This window comes from Gobio gobio (genome assembly GCF_949357685.1).
Source record: "Gobio gobio genome assembly, chromosome: 25".
NCBI classification, from domain to species: domain Eukaryota; kingdom Metazoa; phylum Chordata; class Actinopteri; order Cypriniformes; family Gobionidae; genus Gobio; species Gobio gobio.
The window spans coordinates 14,735,871-14,756,550 of record NC_137121.1 but is presented as its reverse complement, the minus strand read 5'-3'; the positions used below and the strand labels follow the sequence as shown (position 1 = coordinate 14,756,550).

At 38.4% G+C, this 20,680-nt stretch overlaps 1 protein-coding gene across 1 annotated transcript in view; it reads right to left on the bottom strand.

Annotated features, from left to right (window-relative positions):
- The window catches only part of jph3b (junctophilin 3b), a 56,078-nt gene extending 38,452 nt beyond the window's left edge, over positions 1-17,626 (bottom strand). Inside the window, exon 1 of the mRNA XM_079810142.1 lies at positions 16,145-17,626. Coding sequence (XP_079666268.1) covers positions 16,145-16,526 — 382 coding nt within the window. The 5' untranslated portion in view covers positions 16,527-17,626. The remainder of the gene's footprint in view (positions 1-16,144) is intronic.
- Between the last annotated feature and the right edge of the window lie 3,054 nt (positions 17,627-20,680).

The window sequence follows — 20,680 nt, the reverse complement described above, 5'->3', positions numbered from 1 at the left end:
ATTCCTACACTTGTTGTTTCAGTACTGTTGCTTTTTTAATTAATCTCAACTATTGCCATATATCAATAGGAGAGAGTGGGGCAAGATGTTTTACTTAGGTGATCCTCAAGATAAGAGAAAAAAAGGCAGAGGTACAATGAAAGTATATCAAGTAATTTCAGGATGTTTCCTACCATTTTAAGTGATTAGAATAAATGTATGACAAAGGGTTATAAAAATATGGCTCCTTATAAAAAAAAGTGTTCATGTGGCTCAATTTACCCCAGGTTAGGGGTAAGTTGATCTGAGTCAGTGGGTAAGTTGCACCATCTGGGTGTAAACGGACCATCTAATTGAATCTGAATCCTGCAGGTGAAATTGTAAAGATAATTTACTTCTTTTAAAAACTAAACCAGTTGCGTAACATTATATTTAAATTATACCAGTTTATACTTCAGAGATTTAACTTATCTACAGTGCTTTATGGTGGGGTAAGTAAAAATGCTGGCTCAATTTACCCCACAGCATTTGGCTCACTTTTCCTCATAGCTGTCATTTTGGACAAAACTAGCTAGCTTACCAATTCAGGTTAATATTTAGCTAAATGATTTGCATGGTTTTATACATTGCTAAATCACCAATATGGATCATAAATATTTTATACCTGGACAAATTTTACTTTGACAAGCCAAAAACAGTTTTCAAAGTATGAGCCTATGTGCTTCTCCTTTTCACAGTCTGGCAGAAATGATGGGTGGTTAAAAAATATGTATATGGTCACGTGACAATGAAAGTGTACAGTTGCCAAGATAAAGGGAATAGGTCAATATGGCTCATCTTACCCCACTCTCCCTATCTGCTGAGAAAAGCCCTAAAACGAAGATGAAATATATTTTTTACATTTATTTTCATATCAGCTAAACACTGTCTTTTTTAGATACCATGTCATGTTACAAAAAAAAATCTTTCAGGCATGATTATTTGTGTTCATTTTTATTGTGTTGATTTCTTAATAGTTAATCACACTAAATTGAATTGATTAAATTGACTGACCTACTCTTTACGGTTTCTAAAATAACTGATTTGTAAGTTGTTGTCCATTTAAGCTAGCCAAATCAAATGAAGCGAATAGACATTGCTTAAAATGATTCCAGACTAAGATGAACTCTCTAATCCATACGTCTTGTTTGTCTCTCTCTAGGTTTTCTTTCGTAAATCCAGTTACAGAGTTGCTCTCTCTCCATGGTGCTGAAATCTGGGATCACACAGACATGTTTAAAGGGAAAGTTCACCACAAAATGTCATCATTTACTCTCACAAAATATAAGATCCTGGCCTTATATTGTAAGAGAATAAGGGCTGGAACTGTCAAGCTCTAAAAGGGAAAAAAGTGGTAACTTGTAAATTATATTATGTTATTTAAAAAGTGTGTCCATATAAAAATGTACTTTTTGTTCTCCACAGAATAAAGTTGTGGGATTTTTGAACAATGTGAGGGAAAGCATTTTCGGGTGAACTATCCCTTTAATAGTATGCACTCATCTTGCATTGATCTTTTATACCGGAACGTGTACATTCATGATCCACCTGATCTGTCCTGTACTTTTTGCGCTCTATGAGATCACCTCTGATGTAACCACTATCCCTACATGCAGATGATTCATCCTGGCCAACATTCTAGAACATGCTGGCACTATTACTGTGGCAGTCACACACACACACACACACACACAGCTCACTGTGCTACTTCCGTTATCTCACCATCTCTCCCACCTCTTATTCGTTCTCACCATTTTTTCTTCTCCCATCCCTTTTGTCTTTGCATTATCAGCTTTCTCATCCTGTTAGCTACATGCATACACATTCAGCCATATGAACGCCCCCATTCCCTCTGCCTGTATTGATCTCTGTGGGTTGGCATGTCAGCGAGGGCTGCTGGATGGCTCAATGGGGCTGGAGCTGCGTTTGGTGGATTTTCCCAGCCCCCCACTTCAATACATACTTTCCTGCCTCACAAACAGCTCTGCCACAGAGCTTTCCATCTATCTATCTATCTATCTATCTATCTATCTATCTATCTATCTATCTATCTATCTATCTATCTATCTATCTATCTATCTATCTATCTATCTATCTATCTATCTATCTATCTATCTATCTATCTATCTATCTATCTATCTATCTATCTATCTATCTATCTGTGACTGTGTCCATCTATCTATCTATCTATCTATCTATCTATCTATCTATCTATCTATCTATCTATCTATCTATCTATCTATCTATCTATCTATCTATCTATCTATCTATCTATCTATCTATCTATCTATCTGTGACTGTGTCCATCTATCTATCTATCTATCTATCTATCTATCTATCTATCTATCTATCTATCTATCTATCTATCTATCTATCTATCTATCTATCTATCTATCTATCTATCTATCTATCTATCTATCTATCTATCTATCTATCTATCTATCTATCTATCTATCTATCTATCTATCTATCTATCTATCTATCTATCTATCTATCTATCTATCTATCTATCTATCTGTGACTGTGTCCATCTATCTATCTATCTATCTATCTATCTATCTATCTATCTATCTATCTATCTATCTATCTATCTATCTATCTATCTATCTATCTATCTATCTATCTATCTATCTATCTATCTATCTATCTATCTATCTATCTATCTATCTATCTATCTATCTATCTATCTATCTATCTATCTGTCTGTCTGTCTGTCTGTCTGTCTGTCTGTCTGTCTGTCTGTCTTTTTATCGTTCTATCTATCTATAATTTGTCCCTCCTTTCGTCTATCTATCTGTCTGTCTGTCGTTTTAACGTTGTGTCTGTCGCTCTATTTATCGTTCATTTGTCCCTCCTTTCGTCTGTCTGTCTGTCTGTCTTTTTATCGTTCTATCTATCTATAATTTGTCCCTCCTTTCGTCTATCTATCTATCTATCTGTCTGTCTGTCTGTCTGTCTGTCGTTTTAACGTTGTGTCTGTCGCTCTATTTATCGTTCACTTGTCCCTCCTTTCGTCTGTCTATCTATCGATCTGTCGTTTTATCATTCTGTGTCGTTCTATCTATCTATTATTAATTTGTCCCTCCTTTCGTCTGTCTATCTATCTGTCTGTCCTTTTATCTATCTATCTATCTATCTATCTATCTATAATTTGTCCCTCCTATCTATCTATCTATCTATCTATCTATCTATCTATCTATCTATCTATCTATCTATCTATCTATCTATCTATCTATCTATCTATCTATCTATCTATCTATCTATCTATCTATCTATCTATCTATCTATCTATCTGTCTGTCTGTCTGTCTGTCTGTCTGTCTGTCTGTCTGTCTGTCTGTCTGTCTGTCTGTCTGTCTGTCTGTCTGTCTGTCTGTCTGTCTGTCTGTCTGTCTGTCTGTCTGTCGTTTTAACGTTGTGTCTGTCGCTCTATTTATCGTTCACTTGTCCCTCCTTTCGTCTGTCTATCTATCGATCTGTCGTTTTATCATTCTGTGTCGTTCTATCTATCATTAAGTTGTCCCTCCTTTCGTCTGTCTGTCTGTCTATCTGTCTGTCCTTTTATCGTTCTATCTATCTATAATTTGTTCCTCCTTTCATCTATCTATCTATCTATCTATCTATCTATCTATCTATCTATCTATCTATCTATCTATCTATCTATCTATCTATCTATCTATCTATCTATCTATCTATCTATCTATCTATCTATCTATCTATCTATCTGTCTGTCTGTCTGTCTGTCTGTCTGTCTGTCTGTCTGTCTGTCGTTTTAACGTTGTCTGTCGCTCTATTTATCATTCACTTGTCCCTCCTTTCGTCTGTCTATCTATCGATCTGTCGTTTTATCATTCTGTCGTTCTATCTATCTATCTATCTATCTATCTATCTATCTATCTATCTATCTATCTATCTATCTATCTATCTATCTATCTATCTATCTATCTATCTATCTATCTATCTATCATTAATTTGTCCCTCCTTTCGTTTGTCTGTCTATCCTTTTATCGTTCTATCTATCTATAATTTGTCCCTCCTTTCGTCTATCTATCTATCTATCTATCTATCTATCTATCTATCTATCTATCTATCTATCTATCTATCTATCTATCTATCTATCTATCTATCTATCTATCTATCTATCTATCTATCTATCTATCTATCTATCTGTCTATCTGTCTGTCTGTCTGTCTGTCTGTCTGTCTGTCGTTTTAACGTTGTGTCTGTCGCTCTATTTATCGTTCACTTGTCCCTTCTTTTGTCTGTCTATCTATCGATCTGTCGTTTTATCATTCTGTTGTTCTATCTATCATTAATTTGTCCCTCCTTTCGTCTGTCTGTCTATCTATCTATCTATCTGTCTCTTTTTATTGTTCTATCTTTCTATAATTTGTCCCTCCTTTTGTCTATCTATCTATCTATCTATCTATCTATCTATCTATCTATCTATCTATCTATCTATCTATCTATCTATCTATCTATCTATCTATCTATCTATCTATCTATCTATCTATCTATCTATCTATCTATCTATCTATCTATCTATCTATCTATCTATCTATCTATCTGTCTGTCTGTCTGTCTGTCTGTCTGTCTGTCTGTCTGTCTGTCTGTCTGTCTGTCTGTCTGTCTGTCGTTTTAACGTTGTCTGTCGCTCTATTTATCATTCACTTGTCCCTCCTTTCGTCTGTCTATCTATCGATCTGTCGTTTTATCATTCTGTCGTTCTATCTATCTATCTATCTATCTATCTATCTATCTATCTATCTATCTATCTATCTATCTATCTATCATTAATTTGTCCCTCCTTTCGTTTGTCTGTCTATCCTTTTATCGTTCTATCTATCTATAATTTGTCCCTCCTTTCGTCTATCTATCTATCTATCTATCTATCTATCTATCTATCTATCTATCTATCTATCTATCTATCTATCTATCTATCTATCTATCTATCTATCTATCTATCTGTCTATCTGTCTGTCTGTCTGTCTGTCTGTCTGTCTGTCGTTTTAACGTTGTGTCTGTCGCTCTATTTATCGTTCACTTGTCCCTTCTTTTGTCTGTCTATCTATCGATCTGTCGTTTTATCATTCTGTTGTTCTATCTATCATTAATTTGTCCCTCCTTTCGTCTGTCTGTCTATCTATCTATCTATCTGTCTCTTTTTATTGTTCTATCTTTCTATAATTTGTCCCTCCTTTTGTCTATCTATCTATCTATCTATCTATCTATCTATCTATCTATCTATCTATCTATCTATCTATCTATCTATCTATCTATCTATCTATCTATCTATCTATCTATCTATCTATCTATCTATCTATCTATCTATCTATCTATCTATCTATCTATCTATCTATCTATCTATCTATCCCTCTGTTGTTGTCATTCTGTCTGGTTCATTTGTCCCTTCTTTCGTCTATCTATCTGTCGTTTTATCGTTTTGTCTGTCATTCTATCTATCGTTCATTTGTCCCTCCTTTTGTCTATCTATCTATCCATCCATCCAACAATTTGTAACTTTTTTACATGATCAAATTGTTGGCGAATTTGTATGAATTCATATGGTCTCATTCATACTTTTTTTCTTCTTCTTCTTTTTGCTTACAGCCCAACAAGGGTTAGGTTTACCCTAGGGTTTGGGGTGGTCATAAAAAGTCATACCAAATTGCCAACTGATAAAATAGTTACTTTTTCTCATGAGATCAGAGTGGTAAACCCTTCAAAGATTTGATAATTATATGAGAAAAAAGGACACTTGCAGGCAGAGAGTGAAAGCAAGTACTGCAGCTGAAGTGAGAACAGGAAACTGACACACTGTCACAGGCCTGCACTGTTGTCATTCTGATGCTGCATTCCGTGGAGTGGCCGACAGTTGGCCAGCATCTTGCTGATGCTTTCTTCATATTGTCGGGCAGCAGCTGCGTGCTGTGTGATATGTAGATCAAACAAAAGACCTAAAGTGATGGGATTAGCTCAGGAAGTTCCCACACGCACTGACACATAGAAAGAGAGGTGGCATGAGTTCACACCTCCCAAACAATCACAGTGTAGTTCTTTCGCGCAAACGCACACACACACATACACACAATCTTTCATTCATTATCTACTGCACACTTTTGCTCGCTTCAGATTTAACCGCAACAACTAAAATAAATCAAGATTTTGAGATGACAATAGCTAAATATGTTCATCATACCAACATTATTGTAACTTCTACAAGCCACAAATGAAAGAATCTGATTTCTGTTCTCATTTTTCACAATTATAAATCTCTACAGACCTGTACAGCAAACGAATTTTGTGGATAATCAGTAACATCATTAGCATCCACGAAACAGAAGCAAATCTAATAGATAGTTCAATGGATTATAGACGAGAGAGGATTTTTGATTATGATGCATTGGCAGGCCTTCCAGAATAAAGGCTGCCTGACAGTGATGTAAAACTGCTGACGTTCGAAGTGCTCTGATTGATGGGCACAGCGTTAGCCCAGACACGAAACTAAGCATCCGACGCGGAGTCTGGCGGTCAGAGGACAAGATCCGCCCACCGGCTGAAATGGTTTTGGACATTACGTCTTCCCGTTTGAGGTATGTTGTCCTTGATTAGCCTTTGAACTGCTCTGTGTTCCTTGAAGGCCTCGGGCAGATACCCAAGTCACAGTGACTGAAATTAAGATGCAATCTTCACTGTTTTTAACAGGATGTGCAAGAAAAGCAAAAGATTAGTGACACTTTGCATCAAATTAATGGACTCTAATGTTAAAGGTGCTGTATGTAAGTTTTTCAATTTACTAAAGCATTAAAATACCATAATATGTTTGCAGATATTTAGGAAGCATGCTAAATTCACCTACTTGTTTCACAGAAAAGCAATGCTACAGCCAGTTATTCTACTTTGAAATGTGCGTTCCGTGTCGCAATGTCTGTTTTTGTTTTGGTCTGTGCGACTCTGCACATTGCCAGTTTACACAATAGTATTTCGACACCACAGGTTGCCAGTTGTCAGAAAACACAGCATATTGCAGCCATGGAAGTCAGCAAACAAACTGGGTCAGAGATCACAGAATTTAACCAACCTAAAAAGCCTCGTCATCCATCTAACAATCTCTATGAATGAGGTCATATTAAAACGCAGATGCCGTATTTCCTCAAATAAAAGCCTGTAGTCAATTAAACGCCGGGCCTCTGATAGTGGCCGGGGGCGTGGCCAGCACGAACAAATAAAAGCAGAGGAAAAATTTGTGTGGATAATCTCCTAAGTCTAACTTTCATTTCATGTGCATTCAAGTTCATCGTAATGTACAGTAGGGTTGTGCCGAAGGAGCGAAACCTTCGTGACCATCGCCCACCGCTGTGAGTCTTGCGAGTGCGACGCACACTAATCCTGGTCTCTTCTATAGTTAACCTAAACACTTTGCAGGGATTGCTCTGTAAATTAAATTGACAATACAACTGATGCATACATGCTATTTTAAATACTGTAGTCTATGAGAGATGTGACGTGTGTTAGTCTGTGAAAATTCCGTGTCAGGCAGGCTACACAAATTATCTTGACAAACTCTTAGCCTCTTGTCTTTTTTACACATCTTACTCTGCATTTAACTTAAAATATTTTATTTTGTACAAGAAAACAGCATAGGCTTCAAAATAAATTATGTTATTGAAATATTGTAAAGTGGTAATTTGAACTACACGAACGAACGTTTAAAAAACAATATGCAAAATTGAATAGCTCCATGACGGATTGAGAAAAGTGCGCGCAATGAGTAATTAGCTGGGTTAGAAAAATAATAAAATTATAGTTTTTTAAGTATAAAATAAAATGTATGTAAAGAGATATATTAAAGTAAAAAGTGCTTAAAGGAACACAACTCTTCTTAAGTGGAAGAAAGCTTTTTTCCCTCATGTGGAATATAGAAAGCGCGGATGCATTAGTTGTGTTAGTAAAATAACAAAATTATAGTGTTTATATCGAGTCTATAAAATACGAAAGAACAACAAATATATCGGTGAGAACACTCGTTTAAACAGCGTACACACCAGGACATTTGACTGCAAATCACATTTTTCACAATGTTGATTCTTCTTGCAATCATAATGCAATGTGATGGCAGTAGCCTACATTAAATCTTTAAATAAAAGGTTTACACAGTCATATACAATATGACATTTCTCTTTAGCCTACTATACTTGTAGCCATTAAAATAGGTAATAAGTTTAAGTTTAAATATGATAATGTTATTTTTTTTTTTAATTTACGTTGAAAAGTGAACAGGACAATAAGGTCTTCAATAAGTTCAATAACACTTCAATAAGTTTTGTTTTGTTGAAAGCTTTTCTTTAAAGTGAATTTCGTTTAGTATAAATTGTATCTTAATTTTAATCTATGTTTTATCAACCAAATTGCCCGGATTTAACAAATAATAAGCAAATAGCCTATAACAGACAATGACATGGAGGCGGAGGCGCCGCGTGATCAACGGCTTAAATGAACTAGCCTACTAGAAAAGAAAAAAAACTTAAATATAGACCTATATTTGATCTAGCATGTCACAAAGGGAGTTCTGGGTTGAGCGCGCGGTGCTGAGTGGAATGAGCTTCAGAAATGAACGGAATCTTCAGAAAGGCGCTTGATCTCCACTGGAGGAAATATTACAGCTCTTTCTACGCACACACCGCAACAGTAACAATATGACCACATTTATGTTTTAAAAACATAATTCGACTTATAAATAATACTTTTTAGTGGGAATTCGAAATACAGGCCTGCCCCTAATAAAAGTCTACTTCAAAAAAAGCCGGTGACCTTCTGCAGTTCAGGTAAATAAAGGCCCCAGCTTTTATTTGAGGAAATACGGTAAATCAACTCATCCAATAACAGTGTGGCTATCATTGTCAATTGCACTCACTCCTGTTGCGTGTCCTCAAGCTGGCAACCCGCATGAGCTTCGAGTCTGAGGTGGAGGGGGCGGGGGAAACAACGATCTCCAATATTTTAAATTTGGACTGCAGTACCTATTTTGACCACTAGCTTCATTCCTACATATTATGGTATTTTTATGCTTTAATAAAGTGAAAAGATTACATATAGCACCTTTAATGTTTTTTAATATCATGTTGATTCCTCGTGCATTTATAACTTACTTTTTTTTGCAGCCTTTTATGGTAGTTACGAGTCGCAAATATGGATCATAACATCATATAGCCACTGCAGCCATAACAAGCATGCTGGGAAACTTGTGCCAAAAAAAGTGGACATCTTCACTGTTCAGAGACTCACTCAAGGATGCAACACACAATATAGAGAACCAAGGGTATGTAAACTTTGGATAGGATCATTTATGTAAATTCAGGCATTGTTTTGTCTGGAGAAGTGCAAAAAATGTCTAAATACTGTTTGCCAACATTGTTCTCTTGTACTGATCCATAACCAAAAAAAGACATAATGAAACAGGAACAGTCATGATAAAAATCAACTATTTGCACTGTAAAAGAAAAAAAGGACATTTGTTACTTTAATGCAGATCTTTCGATTTCACACTTTGACGTTCAGAAAATGTTATTGTCGGTCAAAGCGAATTGCTAAAAGGTCCCTTATGTACGTTTTCCCAGTGAGGTCAGGCAAGGGAGTGAAAGTGAGATCTCTTGTGGTACAAACACACGCAATCTACCAGCCCTTTGATAATTCTGCTGGTAGTCATAGGAACTTCTCATTAAAAGAGGCGGCTAAAGAGGCGTTATAAGTAAACAGCATGACAGGTAGGCCTAATGAAGAAAATTTGTTAGATAATCGTTGTACTCTTCTCTTGTATTACTATGATATCGTGGGAAAGCTCCTCTTAGGGAGAGAGAGATAGAGGGAGAACAGTCACGACACCGGTGCGCTGCTGGCGCTCTCCGTGGTTCTGAAGATAAGAGTGGGTGTATAGCCTGCCTGTTTCAGTTGAGTTTTATATCCTCCTGAGATTCAGCAATTCATTTTTGTTCACTGTAGTGGACATAAGTTGTTTGCTAATATCTCTTAGACCATATACAGTGAGGAAAATAAGTATTTGAACACCCTGCTATTTTGCAAGTTTTCCCACTTAGAAATCATGGAGGGGTCTGAAATTGTCATCGTAGGTGCATGTCCACTGTGAGAGACATAATCTAAAAAAAAAAAATCCAGAAATCACAATGTATGATTTTTTAACAATTTATTTTTATGATACAGCTGCAAATAAGTATTTGAACACCTGAGAAAATCAATGTTAATATTTGGTACAGTAGCCTTTGTTTGCAATTACAGAGGTCAAACGTTTCCTGTAGTTTTTCACCAGGTTTGCACACACTGCAGGAGGGATTTTGGCCCACTCCTCCACACAGATCTTCTCTATATCAGTCAGGTTTCTGGCCTGTCGCTGAGAAACACAGAGTTTGGTTTGGGTTTAGGTCTGGAGACTGGCTAGGCCACGCCAGAACCTTGATGTGCTTCTTACAGCGCCACTCCTTGGTTATCCTGGCTGTGTGCTTCGGGTCATTGTCATGTTGGAAGACCCAGCCTGGACCCATCTTCAATGCTCTAACTGAGGGAAGGAGGTTGTTCCCCAAAATCTCGCAATACATGGCCCCGGTTATCCTCTCCTTAATACAGTGCAGTCGCCCTGTCCCATGTGCAGAAAAACACCCCCAAAGCATGATGCTACCACCCCCATGCTTCACAGGTAGGGATGGTGTTCTTGGGATGGTACTTATCATTCTTCTTCCTCCAAACACGTTTAGTGGAATTATGACCAAAAAGTTATATTTTGGTCTCATCTGACCACATGACTTTCTCCCATGACTCCTCTGGATCATCCAAATGGTCATTGGCAAACTTAAGACGGGCCTGGACATGTGCTGGTTTAAGCAGGGGAACCTTCCGTGCCATGCATGATTTCAAACCATGACGTCTTAGTGTATTACCAACAGTAACCTTGGAAACGGTGGTCCCAGCTCTTTTCAGGTCATTGACCAGCTCCTCCCGTGTAGTTCTGGGCTGATTTCTCACCTTTCTTAGGATCATTGAGACCCCACGAGGTGAGATCTTGCATGGAGCCCCAGTCCGAGGGAGATTGACAGTCATGTTTAGCTTCTTCCATTTTATAATGATCGCTCCAACAGTGGACCTTTTTTCACCAAGCTGCTTGGCAATTTCCCCGTAGCCCTTTCCAGCCTTGTGGAGGTGTACAATTTTGTCTCTAGTGTCTTTGGACAGCTCTTTGGTCTTGGCCATGTTAATAGTTGGATTCTTACTGATTGTATAGGGTGGACAGGTGTCTTTATGCAGCTAACGACCTCAAACAGGTGCATCTAATTTAGGATAATAAATGAAGTGGAGGTGGACATTTTAAAGGCAGACTAACTGGTCTTTGAGGGTCAGAATTCTAGCTGATAGACAGGTGTTCAAATACTTATTTGCAGCTGTATCATACAAATAAATAGTTTAAAAAAAATCATATATTGTGATTTCTGGATTTTTTTTTTTTAGATTATGTCTCTCACAGTGGACATGCACCTACGATGACAATTTCAGACCCCTCCATGATTTCCAAGTGGGAGAACTTGCAAAATAGCAGGGTGTTCAAATACTTATTTTCCTCACTGTATATTCTAGAAATGTATTAAAAAGAAAGACGCTTTCAGCCTTACTCAAAGGCCGCGGAAACATGGCCAGTGGGTTCTTTACGCAATCCATTCCCGGCATTCTTATTTTGCTTCTTATGCTTCTTATGTATTAAATATACAGGCCATTAGTTTATGAAACCTTGATCAAAATTAAAATATAATTTATAGAAAAAGAAATTCACTTTAAAGAAATGATTTCTGCAAAACAACACTCAATAAAAATCATGTCTGACCCCACTCCATGTCTCCAGACATATTGCGCGTCTTACAGCCTATATCTTACTCATGCTGCTCACTTTAGATTATGTCTCTCACAGTGGACATGCACCTACGATGACAATTTCAGACCCCTCCATGATTTCTAAGTGGGAGAACTTGCAAAATAGCAGGGTGTTCAAATACTTATTTTCTTCACTGAAAATGACCTTTCTTTCATATTCAATATTATAATGATATGATATAATTATGTAAAGCTAATATAATATATCTCTATTTTACAGGGTCACAAACAGCAGGGGAAAATACAATCCCAAATGCAAAGAATGAACTGAAATGAATAAACTTTAACCATAAACCATGCTTAGTATATAGAAAAGAAAATTATTCCCGTATCATTTGTTTTTGCTGTTAGTGTACTTTTTGGTATTTCAACCATACATCTGGTGTTTTCGCGTAAATTCATCTGTCACTTGTTAGAGGAAATAATCGAAATAACAAAACCTGTGTTTGTTTGCTGGGTCTCAGGAGGTTAAGATGTTCAGATATCCAATACAACGCATTCTTTCTTTGAGGTAGATGTCAGATCTCTTGCTTTGTGATATCTAACAAGTCTGTTTGAACAAACCAAGTGTGAATATGCAATATAGAGAGCGGGCGCTCTCTGAGGATGCAGACGTTAGTATTAATCAGAGGAACATCTAATTGAATCACTGCACAGCTGTGAAAACAGCAATACAAATGAAAACGCAGTAGTGGATCTGTCATTAGATTGCTGACTTACTGACAACAGTAGCCTTGTATGAGCATGGGACATCCCACATGGGTCACATGGTTATGTGATTAGTGGTCCTGTATTGGCTTTCTATGAGTCCTGCAACCCACATGTCAAAACTAATTCGCTTGCGCTTCTGCCGGAGGCCTATGAGATGCATTGTGCAGCAGCGCGGGGCACACAGAACGGAAATGGTTAATGCGGAAAGATCAAAGACGCGGAAACATCACAGGACAGATTTAATCACGCGCCTTCCCCCGGGTTGAATTTATAATAGTTTCTTTAACAATGCACGCTGTTCTGTTTCGAGGTTGAATACTTCTTGTTTTTTCCTTTCTATGTGTCGTGATCAGGGACGTGTCTGTCTGTCTAAAGAAATGATGGCGTTGGGGCTCACTTGGCCTAAATATCTCCCATACAATACTAATTAGAATTCATACCAGGAAAAGGCAGACTCCCGCAAAGCAGGCAGAAAGTCTGTTTGGATCGGCTCTTCCATGAATTATTAATCTCTTGTCTTTTTCACAAAGTCAGCAATTGCACCTCAGAGTAATTGTTGCGTGCGTGTGGTAGCGGGCCATACTCGCAGAGTACACATCTGTCGGCCATGCTCATCTCTAGTGGCCTTAAATCCAGGACAGTGCACTTCTTAGAATGAAACAGGTGTTTGTATCCATAGATGGAATAAAGAGATGATCTCTTTATATCCATAACCTACTCTAAGATAAACCATCCATTGGGCATTTATCATAGCTTTGGAAATAACAGGTGCTTCACATGCCACGCACTTTTATAGCATTGTCAATCTTACAAAAACAATGCCATAAAAGTGTTGTTTATTCAGGTACTGTTTTGTATATGGGGCAATGGTATTGCGACAACGCTCCACAATACAAAATAAAGCTACACTTAAAACCAAATCTCTCTGTAAGCCTACATAGACTAGCAGGCTGTTATCCGTTTAAGGGGATTTCAGTTGGACTTTTTTTTTTCAATGTTATGTAGGTGATGTTTTTGAGAAGCGGAATAGTCCCCTTTTTTAGGATTATGAACAATATAAAATAATCCTGAATGTATTTGAACCACAAAACTGATATGTATGCTTCCTTTTGGCGCCAGCTGTAGGTATTTTGAGCAATGCAGAACGGCACTTTTCCGAGGCCAAATCGATCAGCATTTGAGTTTTAGTCATGCAAGAGTGCTGGGAATTGCTGTGCATAAGCCACATAGTGGACATGATGACACTGTTGGCCTCAAGCAACACAGAGTTCCTCATCGATGTATGTAAGTACTTTACTCCCTGACTTCTGAATAATCATTGGGATTACATCAGAAACTGAAATCAGAGCAGCCGTAAAAGCAAAAATCGTCCATATCCTGTACAATGCCATTCTCTGTAGACAAGTAATCCCTAAGGGGCTGACTGAGGGATAAAACATGACAAGACATGTTATTGAATCAAAGATTAATGCATGTGATGTAACGTTAATAGTTTTGAAATATCACATAGAAGGATGTATTCACAGCAAGCCTAGAAATGTCAGTTTATATTTATAGCAAAGATGTGTTTATAATATTGCATACCATGAGAGTCTCTTCTCCGGCAGTAGAAGCCAATGGAAACTAGTTTGCCCTCTTCAAACCTGTCCTCTTTAATGTGATGGGGGAATTCAGGTCATAATGTGAACAGATGCTTTCGTTTGTGGCAGCTGTAGTGTACTCAGACAGCACAGAGAGCTGATAATGCCGCTATAACCTCTTTGTGGCCCTATTAACCTCCTCCTGTATTGTTTCTACCTTCTTTGGCTCATTTTCTTTCTTTCTTTTTCTTCTCAATCTCTGTCTTCCCTGACTGCTTACTGAGGTTGTGATTAAGTGGCCCAGATTAGTACCAAAGTAAGTAAACACCATTAGCGAGTCAGCCAGCCAATCAGAGTGGCGAGCACTGAGTCTCCAGTGACACGCTGACCTGCTGCCAGAGTCTGTGTGCGTTTCCACAGCAACTTGGTGTAAAAGACTCGCAGGCAACACTTCCATAATGCAAGGAGATTGAGAGAATGAAACAAAGAGAGAGAGGTTATGCTGCTCTGAAAATAGATAGACTGTTGATATAAGTATATGCCTCATTCACCAGAATTGACACTTAAAACAGCCAAAGGGGTGCACATCTATACATTCAGCTACCTTTAGATCTATGAGACAAAAATATGAGTATATCATAGCCATCTGAGTCTCTATATACACTCCTACGCTACCTATTTACTTAAAGGGACAGTTCACCCAAAATTGAAAATTCTTTCGTTATTTACTCACTCTCATGTCCTTCCAAACCTGTTTGACTTTGTTGTTTTTTTCACGTGAAGCACAAAATAAGATATTGTTTCAGTGTTTTTTTTGTCCATACAATTAAAGTCAGTGTGGTCCAATATAGTTTTGGACCCCCACCGACTTTCAATATATGTACAAAAACATTTGAAACAATCTTCAAATGTATATGTTTGTGTATTCTACAAAAGAAAGTATTAGAGGTTGGGAATGTAATGAGGGTGAGAAAAATCAGGACAGAATTCAAATTTTTGGGTGAACTATCCCTTTAATAGTTGGCTATACATTGTTACCTTCATTATGTATTAATATTGTACCTTTACTAACAAAGACACTAAGGGTGATGAAATGGGAGATTTAATTTACAAAAAGGCACAGAAGTGAGGGTTCAGCTCACGTGACTTTGCACAAATATGCATTTACATTCAACAACTGTTTCAAGTTAATGCAACTATTGTCTAAATGTTACTTTCATGGCCATTGGTCTGTCACTTATCTGGCCTTCATGTCATCTTGACTTTTGTTCTTAGTTTGTACTGTCTCCAGAACAGTAAAACAGAAACTTTATTCCAGCTCAAATAGGGTGTTCCGGTATTTGGTCTGGGGCTTTTGCAAGACTTGTAGGCTGACTGAAATCTCTCACTCTTCCTCTCTCTGTCTAGATGTCCAATTGGCCTTAATTTGAGCCTCCAAATTGATCTCCTCAGCAGCTTGTGGAGGATGGAGGAATTTGCTTGCCCAAATGATGAGTAGAGGAAGAATAAAACAATTCTGACTACAAGTAAAAAAAAGTGATGAGTGGTGCAAAAATGGAAATTACAGGGTATTCTAGAAATCTCTCTCTGCTGCAACAGTGTGTTTGTGTTATCCATTAAAGGGACAGTTCACACAAAAATCCCATCAACATTTACTCATCGTCATGTTGTTTCAAACCGGTATGACTTTCTTCTGTTGAATACACGAGAAAATACTTTGAAGAACACTGGGGTCCAACGTTAGGGTGTTCCACAGAAAAAAATCATATTGGTTTGTAATGACAAGAGTGATTCATTTTGGAGTGAACTATCCCTTGTGCAGAGATGTCAGCATTTTGTGGTGTCATTTAGTTTTGTGGTGTCATTAACAAGACTTTTAAAAACTCAATTTCATTAGACTCTTACCTCCATCAGAGTACGTCTCTGTTCCATATCCATCCTGTAGGCCGTTGTTCCATGTACCCTCGTACTTGCCACTGGTTCCTGTGCTTTCCCGAACACCGTAGCGTCCCTTAAATCCATGTGTCCATTCACCTTTATAAACCCACTTGCCCTTGTTTTCAACACCAATGCCATGGCGCTTACCTTGCGCCCATGTCCCCTGATAGGTGTTCCCACTGGGCCATGTATAGATGCCCACCACCTCAAAGCCGTGGCTCCAGGAGCCTGCATACTCGCCTTGGCCCTTAGGTCCTGTGCAGATGCCATGGCCATGGGCCTTTCCCTCTTCCCACCCTCCACAGTATGATCCCCCATCATCAAAGTTGAACCTGCCCCCAGTGGACATGCATGAAATAGGTTTTGGCAAATACCCCAAATCTCAAAAAGAAAAGAAAAAGAAGTAAGACCCAAACAAAATCAGACTTGGAAATGGGGCCAGGGTGTTGGTGGAAAGCTGGGGAATAAAAAAAACACGTAAACGCTCCCTTGGTTGGCCTTAAAAAACAATGCAAAAAGTTAAAAGAAAGAAAGAGGAGCCCTCCTGGGCAGTAGTCCCCTCCTGTCAAACTAGGCAGGAGCAGCTTGAGCCTTCTCAGACCATCCTCCTCCGGGAGTGGAGCTTTTTATTCAAAAGTTGCTTTTCTGCAGTTGCTTCTTAGTGATGAAAGTGGGCCCACGCCAGCCATGCGCCTTGTTCTACCGTGACCAGCGCAGAAACAATTCTCTTGGTTCTGGTGCTCTGGCCCCCTCCTCGTTCCTGCCTCCACAGAGGGCCCCTGTGCCAGCACACACCTACCCTCACTCCCGCTCTCCCTCTCTGGGGCTTTGAGCTGTTTCACTTCCCCTCCCAGTTGCTGAGACCACCAGGCTCCACCTAGAAACCTGTGAGTCCTCAGAGTGACGGCCGATAGATGAAGCAAGCAGGTAGCATTTACAAATGCATCCCCTCTGCCAGGAGCTCACTTACTGTTGTACCAAATCCACCCGACATGCTGATGCCACACAGGGAGACAGAGTGCAAGAGAAACAAGAAAAAAAGAGCGATGGATTTTGCAAGCTTCAGTCTCTGTCAGCTAGCAGCAATGCAGTCTCTATCCATACACGATCGCATGCATATATACGCACGCTCTCGCCAGCACTGGATGAACACACAGCTTGATCGTAAACAAACTGATGTGATTAATTCCTTATCTGGGCACTGTTTTGTCGTTGTCTCTGCTTTCCTCTCTGGTCTCTTTTCAGGTCTGTATCAAAATCCTGTGCTCCGGTTTGCTTGCAGGTGGGAAAACCAGATTCATTGTTCCTGATTTACCTTCTTCTGTTCTTCCTTGACTCAATCACGTTGTTGGAATGATTTTCATGTGACGCTGATGGTCTTTTTCTCCGTCGTCATCTTATTCACCCATATGCTTGGATGTCTCTCTCTCTCTTACACTGGTGTCTCTCAAATCTGCTCATTAGAGGCGGACTGTTCCAACGCAGCCAACTCCCCCTCCCCCTTGCACATGCTCTCTCTCCCTCGCTCTCCCTTCATTTAAAGAGACATGTACTGCGTTAATACTCACCGCGCTCTCTCTCTTTATCCACCTCAGGGAGCAAAGATTGCTTTTCCTAATTGCCCGGCTTAGTCCTCCCCCTACCCTCCCACTAAATCTCCATTGCTCTGCCCTCATAGAATAATTAGAGCATTTGTCAGTTAATGATATGGCTTGAGATGGTGTATTAAATCTCTTTGTTGCAGGTGGGATAATTTAACATTTGCTCTGTTGACCTTGGCTCTTGATCATCCTGACTATTCTTCACTGGATTCCATGGAATCTGTAAGGCACAAGGGTTTATTTTACTGGGGTGATGATTCATAAACAAAGTATACCATAAGTGAAGACATATCAAAGTTTCAAATTACTGAGAACACCAAGCAACACAGTATTTCTCCTTCTTCCCTCTTAAGTCTCCTTCTTCCTCCTTGGAAATATCCTGTAATGAAAAAAGCCCATGAGAATTTGAAGGGGATACAGGGAGACGTACTTCAAAATACAGTATGTAGATTTGTTTATATACACGAAAACAAAGGACTTAAGTGTTATCATATCATTAGATTTAAATTGTTGTGTGTAACAGTCTGTTTGTAAAGAGGAGAAGGGATATTTATCCTCTCAATTACAGGGGATCAACTCTGACAGAGCTGGGTAAAAATACTCTGACATGCTGCTTTGGCTCAGCAGGTACCGGGAACCAGGTTTCATGCAGTAAACAGGTCACCTACAGTTTGAATCAAGAAGATTCATGTATTTGACTCATTACACTACACGTGTTTGACTGAACAATGCTAACTCATTGCTTCTGGTGGTTTAGCTTATCAGGCTACTTTAGTGATGGCCTGCTGTTGGCTTGATTAGCATTAGAGAAGGAGAGGGAGATTTTATGAAGTAGGATCAGCAGGCAGAGTGTGGGAGTGTGTGTGGGTAAGATAGAGATTGCAGTGGAAGTGTGTACATTCTTCTCAGATTGACGATTTTTGCAAGGTTCTTATAAACAACTACACCCTTTCTTGATAAACCTACGAGAAAGAAATCATTTGACAATTAGATATCAAAAGCCAAACAATATTGAAATAATATTTTTGACCAAAAACAAACATATGAATTATAATTCATTACCTGTAATTGCACCAGCATTATCCTGTTGTGAATGTAATTTTGTATAGTTTCTGCTTTACCATGGAGGATTTGATGGCAAAACACTATGGCTGTGAAGGATTGAGGCCTGAGGAGCATTACCATGAGTTTAAGCCCAGAGACACAACATCACTCAGACTTGTTAGCAAAACAGGCCGTGATGACTCACGCACCCCTGCAGCACAACTGGGAGAGAACAAAATCAAGGCTGTTATTGAAAATTTGGAGAGTTATTAAATTAGCTTCTCTTACTTGTTTAACCACAGGGCAGCAATAGCAGAAACAGGGACATTTGCTAACTCAGGTTTTTTTTGTTTTGTTTTTTTGTATTAGGAATGAGCATGTTAAATAAACTCAAGTACTTAAGTACATAAGTACATAGGGCAATGATTTGATTGTGAATCAGACAAACATCTTTGGCATCCCATTCACTGGCCAACTCAATGGGGGGAGAAAACTCAGAAAGCGTGTCTCTTTGCTTTTCCTGCTGATTACCGTAATTATCTTGATGAATAGTGCACCACTATTTTCGTCTCGGCTAGCTTGACCTTGTGTAGTTTTGGAGCAAATTGATGTCTGATGAATTGGTCCACAATGTACCAATGATACCATGACATAAAAAAAACGACACCCCTATTTGACATGTTTATGTATAACTTTGAGTTCATTAAAAGTTACATCACACATTGTCTTGCAGACCTTCAGACTGACGGCAGCTTTTTTCGCAGCTTTCATTGGCCAAGGACTGCAGAAGAGGACGTTTGACTCATTTTGTTCGCCGTCATGTTTAGGGGACGTGAAAATGTAAAGTCGATGTCCCTGCAATAATAGGCCGGTGTGCATCTATAAATTCATCCAAGAACAAAAATCCAGCGTTTAGTTGATCCGGGTAAGCGCCTATTGTCACAGTTGTAAACACGACGGCCTTCTTATTCCACAAGGGAGTTTGGCGTCACAGCAATTGTTTACAGGCGGACCGTTAAAGAACGCAACACGCACGTCTTGCAGACATCCTGTAGAATTCAACCAATCAGATGACGACTTCGAAACTCCAGATAAGTGTGCCATACGCATCAGACGTTCAGCCAATAGTCTGTGGGCGTGACGTCTGAGGCTGAGACTACATCACTCATGATTTTGACCAATCCTTCATGATCAATCATGGCTGTTACTTGAGTACTTGTGCCCATCCTTAATTTGTATTAGGTTCATTTTTACATCAAAGTTAAAAAAAAGTGTTTTTTGTTTTGTTTTGTTTTTTTGCACCCAACCAGTTGGACTAGTACTGAATTAATATATTCCCAAAGCTTTAAATTTGACCACCTGTCACCTTTGCTTGGGCACAGAAAAAGCGTTCAAATTTCAGTCACAAAGCGAGAGCCAACTGCTCCCTCTAGTGTTCATTTATGATCAGCAACAGTTTCATTTGCCATTTATTAGGTTATACTAAAGTTTACTCATCTTCTACATTTGTATTTGATTATTAAAGATTACTAGTAGGATGTTCTCATATTCTATGAATGGTTCTAAATTAGATGTCATAAACTAAAAATGAATAACAGTTTTTACATTTTTTAAATAATCTGTTAATGTTCATTTTTAAATATACTATTATTCATTGTTAATGTATTGTCATATTGTAATAACATTAATGTTAATTTATAGAACTTGAAATGTTAAAAATGTAATCAGTGTATGTAGAAATGAACATGTACCTAGAGTAATAATACATGCTGTAAACGTATTATTCATTTAGTTCACAATGCATTAACTAATGTTAACATGTAAGTAACAAAGCTTTTCGTGAATCCATAAAAGTTCA